Source organism: Mastomys coucha, unplaced genomic scaffold, assembly GCF_008632895.1.
Source record: "Mastomys coucha isolate ucsf_1 unplaced genomic scaffold, UCSF_Mcou_1 pScaffold22, whole genome shotgun sequence".
NCBI classification, from domain to species: domain Eukaryota; kingdom Metazoa; phylum Chordata; class Mammalia; order Rodentia; family Muridae; genus Mastomys; species Mastomys coucha.
Genome location: NW_022196905.1, coordinates 244,104,638 through 244,118,091, shown reverse-complemented (window position 1 = coordinate 244,118,091; position 13,454 = coordinate 244,104,638). Strand labels below are relative to the sequence as shown.

Sequence of the window (13,454 nt, the reverse complement as noted above, 5' to 3'; positions counted from 1 at the left end):
TCAGAAATCTGCCTGCCTCTGCCTCCCAAGTGCTGGGATTAAAGGTGTGCGCCACCACTGCCTGGCCCTCTCTCCCTCTTACCCTCACTTTACCTTCCACCATCTTAGAAACCACTGGCTCTATGCTACTGTTAAGTAATAATACGCATATCCCCAACCAGGGCCAAACCCCATAGCCAACCACTCAGGCTTCCATGGGGCTGTGAGCCAGCATACTGACTGCCATTCAAACTCTACACTATCATCTCCACGGGACAGGACAAGGGCTTTACCTTCCACAAGTATCTGCTAAGATGACTAATGCCATCCTATCCAACTTTATCTTGTGCCTACCTGGTTACATCTCACCCTTCTATACGCCCACTACCCCCAACAGTCACCTCGGCTTGGCAGTGCTTCTGGGAGTGTCTATGACCTTGATCATGGTCCGAACTTATGAACTGTCTAGACAATACTGCTGAGTCTTGCAAAGAAAGCAGATGTTAACGAGGAGTGGTGCTGGGGAGGCAGAGGCAGGTGGATCTCTGTGAGTTCGAGGTCAGCCTGTTCATCAACAGAATAAGTTCCAGGACAGCCATGGCTATATGGTAAAACCCTATCTTGAAAAAGGAAAAAGGAAAAGCAAGCAAGCAAGCAAGCAGATATTACTAGGCCGCTCTAAAACCCCTCATTAATGTATCGCCTCCTACTCCAGTACTGAAGGAAGTATGGTCTTGTTTTTGAAAATGCTATACTCACTCTGATTTAGGAACCAGAGACAAGGAAAGATCACTCTGTTCACTGCACATGCTCCAAGACCCCGTAAAGTCCAGCTCTTTGTCCAGCCCTCCCCTTTTTCCAGCCCCCTGTCCACTACCAGGCTGGCCTCGAACCCAGCCCTCTGCTGCCACTCCTCCTGTTCGGAGGTAGCAGGTTCTGCTTCTCCCCAGAAATCTCTTATGCGAGGTTTGTTGCATGATGTGTCTTTGTGGTAGTTCTTGGCTCCTGACCACCAAGATAACCTTGTGCCAGAAAAACCCTAACACCTGATCTTGCCCACTAAAAGACTTTTCAGAGGCATGAGCCTGATCTTGGTCTAGCCATTAATAAAAGAACTCAGAACTTTAACTGGCTTAATCAGCATGGTTATCAATAAATAACACCAGGTGGATCATTTTGTTATCCCATTCCTCTTTTTCAACAGAAGATTGGCTTCCTAATCCTCCTATAGCCTATAGCCATGGGAGCCCGTGCTTTCTTTTTCTTCCATAACTTCTTTCTTCTTCATCATCTCAGAGAAGAGAAGGTCCTACACTGTGCCAAGAAGTTTAGGTGTTGTGAAGCAATTTCCTCCAAAATAAAACCTTTTATCCTGGAGGAAAGCTAGTTAGCCACACTGGACATGTAAAAGGTTGTCCTTTAGCCTTCCATGCTAGAGGGGGCCTCCCAAAGACATAGTATGTTTTTAGGGGAGATGAAACATTCCTTCCCAAAGAAGAGGCCTTAGACTCCTGAAGTAAACAACTCAGGAAGGCTTCAGGAAGTTCCTGAAACTGGCCAGATATACCAGATATACTCCTCCCACCCCAGACATAAAAAAGTAGTAAAGACTTCTAAAAAACACTCTCTCAGATTAGTTAAGCCACCTGGGAGAGACAGAGACTGGCTGAGTGATCTAGAAGAGGCTCAGACCAACTGAGCTGCGGAATAGAGACAGTCTCCAATCTGTTTAGCTTCCTGAAAGTTGTACAGTGTACTCTACATGTCTGTCTTTTGAGAGTTGTCACCCATGCTGGAGTGAGCTTTGAGTCATTTCTGTCCCTGTGTGTAACTCCTCACCCACACTCCTGAAGTAACTCCAATAAAATTCATTGGGTCATTATATTATAATCTAAACAAACAAACCAAAACCTCACTGGTTCACTACTTTGCTCTGTCACTGGTACTCTATCTGAGATGAGGTTCACATCTTTCCAGAAAAAAAGGTCATATAAAACAGCAGGCAGCTGGATTAAACACTCTAGAGACAGCCCAGTCTGGGTGACAAAAGTAAGATTCTGTCTCCAAAAGAAAAAGAATCCTGGAGCCAGTAAGGTGGCTTGGCAAGTAAAAGACCTTCCTCACAAGCTTGATGAGCTAAGTTTGAGCTTCAGAACCTAAAGGGTATTATTAGAGAACCAATACCCCAAGTTGTCATGTGACTTTTGCATGCACCTCCAGCTCCCACACACATGAACATTTTCTTTCTTTCTTTCTTTCTTTTTTTTTTTTTGGTTTCTTGACACAGGGTTTCTCTGGGTAGCCCTGGCTGTCCTGGAACTCACTCTGTAGACCAGGCTGGCCTCGAACTCAGAAATCTGCCTGTCTCTGCCTCCCAAGTGCTGTGATTAAAGGCGTGCACCACCACTGCCCAACATAAACCATGTTTGTTAAAGGATTAGTCTCTAATACAACATTTCCAGATGTTGAGGCTTTGGGCTTGCTTCATCAATAAGTCAATCTACCAGTATTACTGGGAGGTGTCAGAAACTTGCAGAGATGTGGCCCAGTTGGAGGAAGCACCCTGCTTCATTTCCTCTGCCTGTTCCTGATGTGCAAGGTGTGAAGCCTCCTCTACCACACAGCCATGGATAACAGAATTACATCTAGATAATTCTGGTAAGTGCTCGGCTGAGAACACCCCCTCACTAGCCAGTATCTGCTTACTCTGGCAGTTCCGCTTTCCTATCAGATCTTTCTGAACCTGGCTTTAAAGCCCTAATAATCTCTGGGGCAGCCAATGGATACACTCACTGACTTACTACAAAAAAAATCCCATGACTACCAACACCAACCTTGTCCAACTTCCTTACTCTGAATCTGGCTCTCTTTTTCTTCTTCCAGTTCACTAGTGTACTGAATGGGGGCCTGGGCAGTGACATGAGATTGTCCACCTGTCCATGTGACCCACACAGCCTTCTGTCCTCACAGCTTTCTGTCCATGTGAACCTCAGCCCAAGTCCTGAGGGCATCACGACAAACAGGACTCAGCAGCATCATGTGTGTGAATCTCTTCTGACTTTAGTTTGAAACTGAGAGTGGAGGTCCCATTCTGCCTCCTAAACACTGCCATATCCAAAGATGAAACCTGTCCCCGCTCCCCTGCAGCTCTCAGAAAGAAAGGAGTACCTTACCTCACAGTAAACGATGTCTGCTCCATAATCCAGGGCTAGGAGGCGCATTGGCAGAGTCCCCACCCGAACCATCGGGGCTAAGATGAGTTTATTGTGATAGCACAGGGAGAGGCTGTTCACAATCATTCCTCCTCTGCTATGCCTGAAGAAAGCAAAAATATAGGTTAGAAATGTAGTGGTGGGCATGTGAGATGGCTCAGTGGGGAAAAGCGCTTGCTGCAAAAGCCTGAGCATCTTAAGTTCGATCCCTGGAACCAGTAGTGGAAGAAGAGAACTGACTGCTGAACACTGTCTTTGGATCTCCATACATATGCATGCCCCACCACACACACAATTAAAAAGTAATTTTTAAATTTAAAAAAAGAGTATAGAGTTGGAGAGAAATCTCAGTGGTTAGGAGCACTTGCTGCTCTTGCAGAGAACCTGAGTTTGATTCCCAGGACCTACATGGCAGCTTACAACCTTCTGTAACTCCGGTTTCAGGGGTTCTGATGCCCTCTTCTGGCCTTCCTGGGCACATGTGATACAAAGATACACATGCAGGCAAAAACCCTTATATACATAAAAACAACAACAACAACAAAAAAAAGAAACATAAGTAGAAAAAAATCCCTTCTGTCATGCAAGGCAGGCTTCCTCCATCCTTCAAATACTTATCTCTGATTCATGTTCAGTCATAGCAACTATTCATTAAGTGTCAGTCACTGTCACAGTCTCTTGGGAACAAAGCTGTCATAGTCTCAGAGAACAAAATGGACTGGCAAGAGTAGGAGGTCTCCTGCCTCAGAGAGTGTCAAGCCCAGTAAGGGAGAAGAAGCAACAAACAGTAAGCATATAAATAAAAAATTATGTAGTGTGCTGAAAGCATTAGGATCGGTTTTCAATAGAGAAGCTGAGGTATGCTTCAATAAAAAAAGATAAGACTTAAATAGAGATGTGGATTAGCCACGTAGGGATGTAGAACGCTCAACAGAGGCAACAACCAGTGCGAAGAACCCAAGGCAGAAGTTTATTTGGTATACTGGAGGAGTCATAAGGAGGATAACAGTGACTACATGACAACGAAAATCATGGAAGTCCAATGTTTTAGGAGCAGCAGTTAGATGGTATGGGTCAGTACTCAGATCATGTAGGTCTTTGGGGGACACTCTCAAGACTCTGGTGGCTCTTCAAAAAGATGACCCAGTAAAGAGCTGTAAGTGGGAGAGTAGCAGGAGCTCACTCATGTTTTCAGAGGATCACACTGACTACTGTATTAACAGCAAACAGGGGAAGGGGTCCTGAAAGGACTTGCACCCTGACGCACAGCAGGGAGATCAACTCAAAGGCAATTCAGTAAATCAACTTGAGAGATGACAGGTTGGTAAGCAGTGGTCACATTCTAGAAATACTGTGAAGGGAGAGACACTGGGAACCAAAAGAAAGTCAGGGGCTGGGGCTGGCACTGGGCATGGTGAGCTCTAAGCTGGCCAGGGGTACACAAAGAAAGAAAGCACAGGGTTGGGGGCAGGGACGACGACAATCAAGCATCAGGACTGTAGCTTACTAATAAGGCACTTGACTATTATGAATACACAGGCCCTGGCCTGCATCCTCACTACCATAAAGAAGGAAAATAAAATTACATAACCTATGTCCTACTTTTTTTTTAAAGGCAGGGTCTTGCTATTACAGTCCAGGTTAACCAGAACATGCTCTGTAGACCAGGCTGGCCTCCAACTCAGAGATCTACCTGTCTCTTGTAAGTGCTGAAATTAACCACATTTGCTGCCATGCTCAGCTAAATTTTAGTCTTTTTAATGGTACTGTCATCAATAGGTAGCTATTAGGAGACTGGTTCTAGGAACCTCAAAGATACCAAAATCTAAGGATGCTCAAGCCCCTTATATAAAACTCCCCCCCCCTTTTTTTTTGTTTGTTTTTGGTTTTGGTTTTTATTTCAAGACAGAGTGTTTCTCTGGCTGGCCTCGAACTCAGAAATCCACCTGCTCCTGCCTGCCAAGTGGTGGCATGTGCCACCACTGCCTGGCTATAAAATTCCTACACATACTCATACATGCTTTTGATTTTCAGGACTTCACAAACACTAACAGACAAGCACTGTATCACTAAGCTATATCCCAATCTTCTCCCACATGCTTTAAATAATCTGTAAACTGCTTTCGACTAATACAACATAAACACGATGTAAATACTTGTTATACTGTATTGTTAGGAAGTAGCATTAAAGAAAAATGTCACTGGGCGGTGGTGGCGCACGTCTTTAATACCAGCACTTGGGAGGCAGAGACAGGCGGATTTCTGAGTTCAAGGCCAGCCTGGTCTACAGAGTTCCAGGACAGCCAGGGCTACAAAGAGAAACCCTGTCTCGAAAAACCAAAAAAAGAAAAAAGAAAGAAAGAAAAATGTTTCTACATATTTAGTACAGACACAATTTTTTTCATGAATATTTTCACTCTACAGTGGAAAAATCAACAGATGTCCACTTATAAATATGGAGGGTCAGCTCTAGTGAATGAAATTAAAACACTTTCTCCAGACATCAGGAACCTCCCAGGACCTTATCTCCCACTCCAGGCACTTGACACCTGATACCCATTTTTTTCAGATATGTTCAAAAAGTATGAAGAAAAAAAAAACATTTAATAACCTGAACCTCTAAGTTCACGTCAAGTAGTCTTGCTTGACCAGTGCTATGTGAGGTAAGCTTCATCACTCCATAAGGGTAACGGGATCTCCCTCTTTCTACTTCTACTCAGGCAATTTTGAATCTGCCTTAGAAGCCAGTGGATATGAACAGACTGAGAAGCATGATGGGCTCACAAGGAAGGGACAAAGTGTAAAAAAAAAACCGAGAAACTACACCTGAAAGAACTGAGGCCATCTCTCTAACTTCAAAGACGAAATAAGGTGAAGGCCACCAGCATCCATTCTGGGTTCTAAACTAGAGAACAGGGTTGAGTCTAAACCCAGACTTCCAACTTTGCCTCAGTCCCCAGGCCTACCATTCATTCAGGCTCTCGGGAAACTTGCCGCACGCAGGCTTTGAACGGACCGCATATCTATGAAAACATCGTCGTACTTTGTACCCTTGGAGTTCTATGGGATGACTGAACTGGGTAATGAAGACCACAAGTAAGAATCTCAGAAATTAAGCACTCAATTGACAGAGGCCATCCTCGCTCGATTCTTCGAGGCAGGGACCCATGGCCCCTTCTACTGCGGACTCCCACGCCTGCCTCCACCGAGTACCCTTCCCCAAAGATGACCCCAATCTGGACATCGCCATGCCGGATAGAAACCTACAGACCTCGCAGCCACTGAACTCCTAAGGATCCTCCCTCCTTCCTGACCGTGCTGCAGCGCCACACGCCACACTGACCCGCGCCAGCCACCGTACTCCAGACTACGGGCGCGTACCTGACGTCACTAGCACGCGCCTCTTCTGCAGCAAGGGAAATTATGGCGTTAGCCGGGCCTGCGCGGCTGTTGTCATTAGCAGTTCGGTTGCTTCTGGAGCCTCGACGGAACATAGTGGTGCGCGGTTCCGACGAGTCCTTGCCAGTGGTGCGCATTCCGCGGGCTCTGCAGCGACAGCAGGAACAACGACGAAGCAGCCTTGGGAGACTCCCACGGCCGGTGCTAGTGCGACCCGGTCCACTGCTGGTCTCGGCACGGAGGCCCGAGTTGAACCAGCCCGCACGCCTCACGCTAGGCCGTTGGGAGTCGGCGCCCCTGGCTTCGCGTGGCTGGAAGAATCGGCGATCGCGTCGGGACTATTTTTCCATAGAGCGAGTACAGCAAGAAGCGCCCGCCCTGAGGAAACTCTCGTCCCGGGACAGCTTCGTGAACCTGGGTCTGGAACCCCGAGTGCTGCTCGCGCTTCAGGAGGCTGTCCCCGAAGTTGTTCAGCCAACCTCAGTGCAGTCGAGAACCATCCCCCCACTGCTTCGTGGCCGCCACATCCTTTGCGCTGCCGAAACTGGTAGTGGCAAGACGCTCAGCTACCTACTGCCCTTATTTCAACGACTCCTGAGAGGGCCAGACCTGAACTCCCGCAGTTCCACTGCTCCTCGAGGCTTGGTTCTAGTACCTTCCCGAGAATTAGCCGAACAGGTGCAGGCAGTGGCCCAGTCACTGGGTAGGTACTTGGGCCTGCAGGTGATAAAACTTGGCGGAGGCCTCGGCATGGGTAAGCTCAAACTTCAGCTGTGTAAACGACCATCAGCAGATGTGCTGGTGGCTACTCCAGGGGCGCTGTGGAAGGCTCTGAAAAGTCGGCTCATCAGCCTGCATCATCTTAACTTCATAGTGCTGGATGAAGTAGACACACTGCTAGATGAAAGCTTCCTGGAGCTGGTGGAATACATCTTGGAAAAGAGCCTGATAGCAGAAAGTCCAGCTGAGTTAGAAGACCCCTTTAATCCCAAAGCTCAGTTAGTCATGGTGGGAGCCACGTTTCCGGAAGGCCTAAAGCAATTGCTGAGTAAAGTCACCAACCCAGACAGTCTGACCACCATCACCAGCTCCAAGCTGCACTGCATCATGCCTCATGTCAAACAGACATTTATGAGACTAAAGGGAGCAGAGAAGGTGACAGAACTGGTTCAGATCCTCAAACAGCATGACAAAGCAAATAAGACAGAACCCTCAGGAACTGTCCTGATATTCTGCAACAGCTCCAGCACTGTAAACTGGCTTGGGTACATTCTGGATGACCACAAAATTCAACATCTAAGGCTTCAAGGCCAAATGCCAGCCACAATGAGGGCAGGTATCTTCCAGAGTTTCCAGAAGGGCTCCCAAAACATACTTGTCTGCACAGACATTGCTTCACGTGGTCTAGACAGCATCCATGTGGAAGTAGTTATCAATTATGATTTCCCCCCTACTCTGCAAGATTACATCCACAGAGCAGGAAGGGTAGGTCGTGTGGGCAGCGAAGTGCTGGGGACTGTTATCAGTTTTGTGGCCCACCCATGGGATGTGGGCCTGGTTCAGAAAATTGAACTGGCAGCTCGTCGAAGGAGAAGCCTTCCAGGACTAACATCTTCAGTGAAAGACCCTTTGCCTTAACAAACCTGATTTTTGACTGGCTTGAATCTAGTGCTAGAGCAGGGATCTTCCTGGGGGTCCAGGAAAGTTGAACTCTTCTCAGTGGGTGACACTGGGTCACACCAGCCCTTGCCTCTCTGAAAACATGATGAATTGAATTTGAAAAGTAAACTACTGGACAGGATTGCAGAATAACGTTCAGAAAATAAAGTGGATTTTGACTTTACATAATGTCATGATTTCTTTTTCTTCTAATTACATGTGTTTGTGGAGGTCTGAGAACAATTTTGTGTAGTCAGTATTTTCTTTCCACTTTTCTTGTGTGTTCCAGGGATCTAACATCATTCCGCTGGCTTGACAAGTGCCTTTACCCACTGCGTTATCTCAATGGCCCTTGCATCGTGAGGCTTTTTTTTTAAGATTTATTTTTTATTTATTTTATGTGTATGAATACACTGTAGCTGTACAAATGACCTTGAGCCATCATGTGTGTGGCTGCTGGGAATTGAACTCAGGACCTCTGCTGGCCCCACTTGTTCCTGTGTAATTCACTGTAGCTGTCTTCAGACACACCAGGAGAGGGCGTCAGATCGGGTGGTTGTGAGCCACCATGTGGTTGCTGGGATCTGAACTCAGGACCTTCGGAAGAGCAGTCAGTGCTCTTACCCGCTGAGCCATCTTGCCAGCCCCAGCATCATGAGTTTGAAAAAAATGACTTGTTTGTATGTGTCTTTTGAAACAAGTTGGCACTATATATCACACAATGGACCTGGTCTCTAGTAATCTTCCTTTGTTTTTTTTTTTTTTTAAAGACAGGGTCCCTTTCCTGGTGGTGGTAGTACTCAGGAGCCTGACACAGGTGGATCTCTGAGTTCATGTGTGCCTCTACACTTAGCTAATAATGTTTTTGTGGGGAACACCCGTAAGAGTAACCACCATTTAAACAGATCTGTGCGCGCGCGTGCGTGCGTGCGTGCGTGCGTGCGTGCGTGTGTGTGTGTGTGTGTGTGTGTGTGTGTGTGTGTGTGTGTGTGTGTGTGTATGCGTGCGCCTGAAGCAAGCACTTTCAGAACTTAGATCCCCCGGAGCTCTATGTGTGTGTGTGTGTGTGTATGCGTGCGCCTGAAGCAAGCACTTTCAGAACTTAGATCCCCCGGAGCTGGAGTTTCATGCAATTATGACTGTCCCCGTACAGGTGGTGCTGGAAAACAAACTCTGGTTCTCTGCAAGTATGTACTCTTACCTACTGAGCCATGAATCTAAGCCCTTGTTTGGTTTTTGTTGTTGCTGCTGTTGTTTCTTTTTGTCATGGTTGTTTACCACACTGGCAGTTTGACCCATGACCTCAAGCTTGTTGGTCAAGTGCTCTATGGTTGCATCTCCAACCTTTTTTGTTTTGAAAAGGGAAGGGAAGGAGCTGCCCATTGGTATTATGTCAGTGCGCCAGGAGTGTGTTTTCCACAAAAATATCCTGCCAATCCCACTGTGTAATGTCACTAGCAAGAACTGTTTTCCCTTCCAGCACCTTTAACATCCTCCCAACTTTAAATATAATGACCTACAACACTTGTGAATATGATGAGCTTGTCATCATGTTTCTATCAGCTATAAATCTGAAATCCCATCATGAATAATATGAAGCCATAGTGTTGCTGAAAAAGACATTGATTCGGGAACCCCATGAAATGACTAAATGGATTATGGCACCTGGCATCAAGTCTGACAACCCAAGTTCCTTCCCCAGACCCACATAGGGGAAGGAGACAACTGACTATCTCAAGTTGTCCTCTGACCTCAACACCATCCTGTATAATATGGGCACACACAGACATACAAACAAAAAGTAAATGTGAAAAAGACCTTTGCTAAAAGCAAATACATTGTGTGACCTTGTGACCTTGGATAAGCCCAGAGATCTCATTATTTAGATGTGTCAGGGGTAGGAGGAACCTACGTTTGGGTTTTGTTATTTCAGTTTTAAGATTTTTTTTTTTTTTTTTTTTTTTGAGACAGGGTCTCTTATGTAGCCCTGCTGTATGAAATTTGCTCTGTCGACCAGACTTGTCTCAAACTTAGCTCTTTCTGCCTCTGCCTCACAAATGCTGGGATTAAAGATAGGTGTGGTAGCATATCCCTCACATATGCCTCTCATATGCCACCACATCCAGCTTCAGCCATAGTAGTTTGAAAGGGTCTTACTCTGTAAGGGTCTTAACCTTGTACTCTTCCTGACCCTCCTACCTCAGCCTCTTACTAGTATGCTTACCATTATTGGAGGGAGCCCATGAACTGCCTCACCCTTTATTAAAAATTGCATTTATTTGTTGATAAACACTCTGTTGAGGTCTGCTCTCCCCACCCCCAGCATAGCTGTAGCCATTTTGTTCCATGCCTGCCAGTTATTTCATATTGTTGCTGTAATGTGCCTGCCAGTCATTGACACAGAAAAAAAATAACAACTCAGAGTGGGGTCATGCTGACCACATCCCCTACTATGTACTGTATGTTCTGAGGTTTGTTAATCTTAAGAAATTCCACAAAGCTTTACATAGGGCCCATTAAATTAAATGTCAGTATGAACTGTTATGTCTAACATGTCTTGAGTCAGAGATGACCACTGGGTGGCACTTCCTGCACCTACATATGAGCTCATTGTGGGTTTTGTGGGTTTTTTTTTTCCCCTTTATAAACCTACCTTGAGAAATGTTTGATGTCGTAGTTCAGATAACTCTGAGCTATGTCCCTGACCTGACGCTGATCAGTATCAGGGTATGCATTCAATAAACCACCCCTATCTGACTGAGATCAGTGTTTGTGTGGTTTGTGGAGCTAATCTCCGGCTCTAAGAACTCTTGATGAGCTTGAATTCCTGATTCCCCCTGCATCCACTCCCAAGTGCATACAAGAGTATCCATTCTTGTATGTGGTGCTGGGGATGGAACCAAGGGCTTCATGCAGGCTAGGTGAGCAGTCTGCATATAGCTCTATATCCACAGCCTTCTTAGATTTTCTTGAGTTCTCAATTATAAAAATTAAAATAAATAAATAAATAAATAAATGTTCTAGGGATGTATTCTTTGGACCGAACAAAGTCAACTAAAGCCTACCTGCCTGTTTTTGTTGTGCAGTTTTTAGATTTTTATTTTATATTTATGGATGTTTGGCCTGCATATATGTTTGAGCACCCTAAACATGCAGTGCTCTCAAAGGGTCAGAAGAAGGTCCTGGATCCCCTTCGAACTGGAGTTACAGGCTGTTGTTAGCCTTCATGTAGATGCTGGGGAATGAACCAAGTCCTATAGACAGGTAGGTAGTGCTCTTGTCTGCTGAGCCATTCCTCCAGCCCCAGCTTTTAATTTTTGCTAACTGGTATAGCTTTTACACTTGTTCAGATTTGACGTTTTTCCCCTTTTGAGACAGGGTCTCATTATATTGCCTTGGCTTGCCTCAAACTCAAGAGATGGGAACAAAGATATGCACCACCATGTCCACCCTCTCTGGTTCTCTAATCCACCCAACCTAGAAACCTGCCTTTCTATTGTTTAGTGGCAAGGACATACAATTTTGCTACGTAAGGTTAAATTTCACTCTGACCAACATCAGAGTTTGTGTTTCTTGTACCCTTCAGGGGCAGCTGGGGCTGTGCTTATCCAGTAGTGCTTAAGTAGGCTAGGTAGAAGAGCCTTGACAGGGCTCCTTTCTGCCTCTGCCCTGCTCCCCTTAAACATCAAGGCTTGGAAGACTATCCCCCAAGTCACAGGTTCCATATGTGACCTCAGTAGGTAGTGATGACATCACACCTCTTAGTTTCCATGGCAACCTAACTACAGCAACTTGGATCCTTTAGGAAAACATTCCTATTGTTTCTAGTCGACATACAAGTCTGCTTGTCTGAGAATGACGGATCGAATCTTTTACATTAATTCTAACTTGTCCTCTGTCCCCTGTGAAAGCTGTTATTCAAGTAAGTCTATACCAGGCATCTATCTGCACAAAGAGCCTTTGGGGTACATGTAACTTCACTGGGGACTATATATCCCTCTTAGGCTTATCTGTAACCTCTTAGAATTTCTCTAGTCATGATTAGAAGAAATGGTCTAACACTGACCCAGAGACCAACTATTCATGCTCAATATTGAGGACAAATAACATGTCATCTCTTAATTTAGAAAGCTCCTAATCCTTATCAACTTAGCTTTCCCTTTGGGCTATTAAGTAATTCCACTCACCCTCCTTTTTGTCTCACTGTGTAGCTCTAGATATCCTGAAACTCACAATGTAGACCAGGCTGGCCTTGAACTCAGAAATCAGCCTGCTTCTGCCTCCTGAGTGTTGAGATTAAAGGTATGCACCACCATGCCTGGCACCTTCAAACTCTTATTTTTTTGTTTTTCTTTGAGACAATCTCTATACGCAGCTCACCTGGCCTACAACTCTACATGTAGGTAAGGCATGGCCCCAACTTGTAGCGATCCTCCTACCTCTACCTTCTAGGGGCTGAAATTAGAGGTGCTCACCAAAACTTTTTGTTGTTGTTGTTGTTGTTTTTGGATTTTTTTTGGGACAGGGTTTCTCTGTGTGGCCCTGGTAGTCCTGGAATTCACTCTATAGACCCAGTTGGCCTCAAACTCAGAAATCCACCTGCCTCTGTCTCCCAAGTGCTGGGATTAAAGGCATGTGCCACCACTGCCCTGCAGAACTTTCTTTCTTTCTTTCTTTCTTTTTTTTTAAGATTTACTGTTTAGGAGCTGTCACCATTGTGGCTCAGTGGTTAAAAAGTGCAAGTACCACTCCCTTTTTAAGTTTTATTTATTTATTTATTCATTCATTTATTCTTTTTTAATTTATTTTTTTAAGATTTATTTATTGGACTGGTGAGATGGCTCAGCGGGGGAGAGCACCGACTGCTCTTCGGAAGGTCATGAGTTCAAATCCCAGCAACCACATGGTGGCTCACAATCACCCGTAATGAAATCTGATGCCCTCTTCTGGTGCGTCTGAAGACAGCTACAGTGTACTTACATAATAAAATAAATAAATAAATAAATAAATAAATAAAATAAATAAATAAACAAACAAACCTTTAAAAAAAGATTTATTTATTATATGTAAGTACACTGTAGCTGTCTTCAGACACACTAGAAGAGGGTATCAGATCTCATTATATGGTTGTGAGCCACCATGTGGTTGTTGGGATTTGAACTCAGGACCTCTAGGAAAAGCAGGCAGTGCTCTTAACCACTGAGC

General features: G+C 45.2%; 2 protein-coding genes across 7 annotated transcripts in view; one reads left to right on the top strand and one right to left on the bottom strand.

Annotated features, from left to right (window-relative positions):
• The window catches only part of Dus2 (dihydrouridine synthase 2), a 67,262-nt gene that overhangs the window by 34,805 nt on the left and 19,003 nt on the right, over window positions 1-13,454 (bottom strand). For 2 of the 6 annotated variants that reach the window (XM_031341259.1, XM_031341260.1), the window contains exon 3: window positions 3,153-3,294. In XM_031341259.1, the coding sequence (XP_031197119.1) occupies window positions 3,153-3,278 (126 nt within the window). In that variant the 5' untranslated portion in view covers window positions 3,279-3,294. Of the gene's footprint in view, window positions 1-3,152; window positions 3,295-6,462; window positions 6,562-13,454 lie in introns of those variants that run through there. The other 4 variants (XM_031341258.1, XM_031341262.1, XM_031341263.1 and 1 more) reach the window with 4 other exon arrangements.
• On the top strand, window positions 3,906-8,433 carry Ddx28 (DEAD-box helicase 28). Its single transcript, XM_031341257.1, has 2 exons — window positions 3,906-3,978; window positions 5,912-8,433. The coding sequence occupies exon 2, from the start codon at window positions 6,615-6,617 to the stop codon at window positions 8,226-8,228; it is 1,614 nt and encodes a 537-aa protein (XP_031197117.1). The 5' UTR covers window positions 3,906-3,978; window positions 5,912-6,614; the 3' UTR covers window positions 8,229-8,433.

What these genes read in the sequence shown, in the direction of transcription:
- Ddx28 (XM_031341257.1), top strand. Translation starts at nt 6,615, where the DNA reads ATGGCGTTAGCCGGGCCTGCGCGGCTGTTGTCATTAGCAGTTCGGTTG.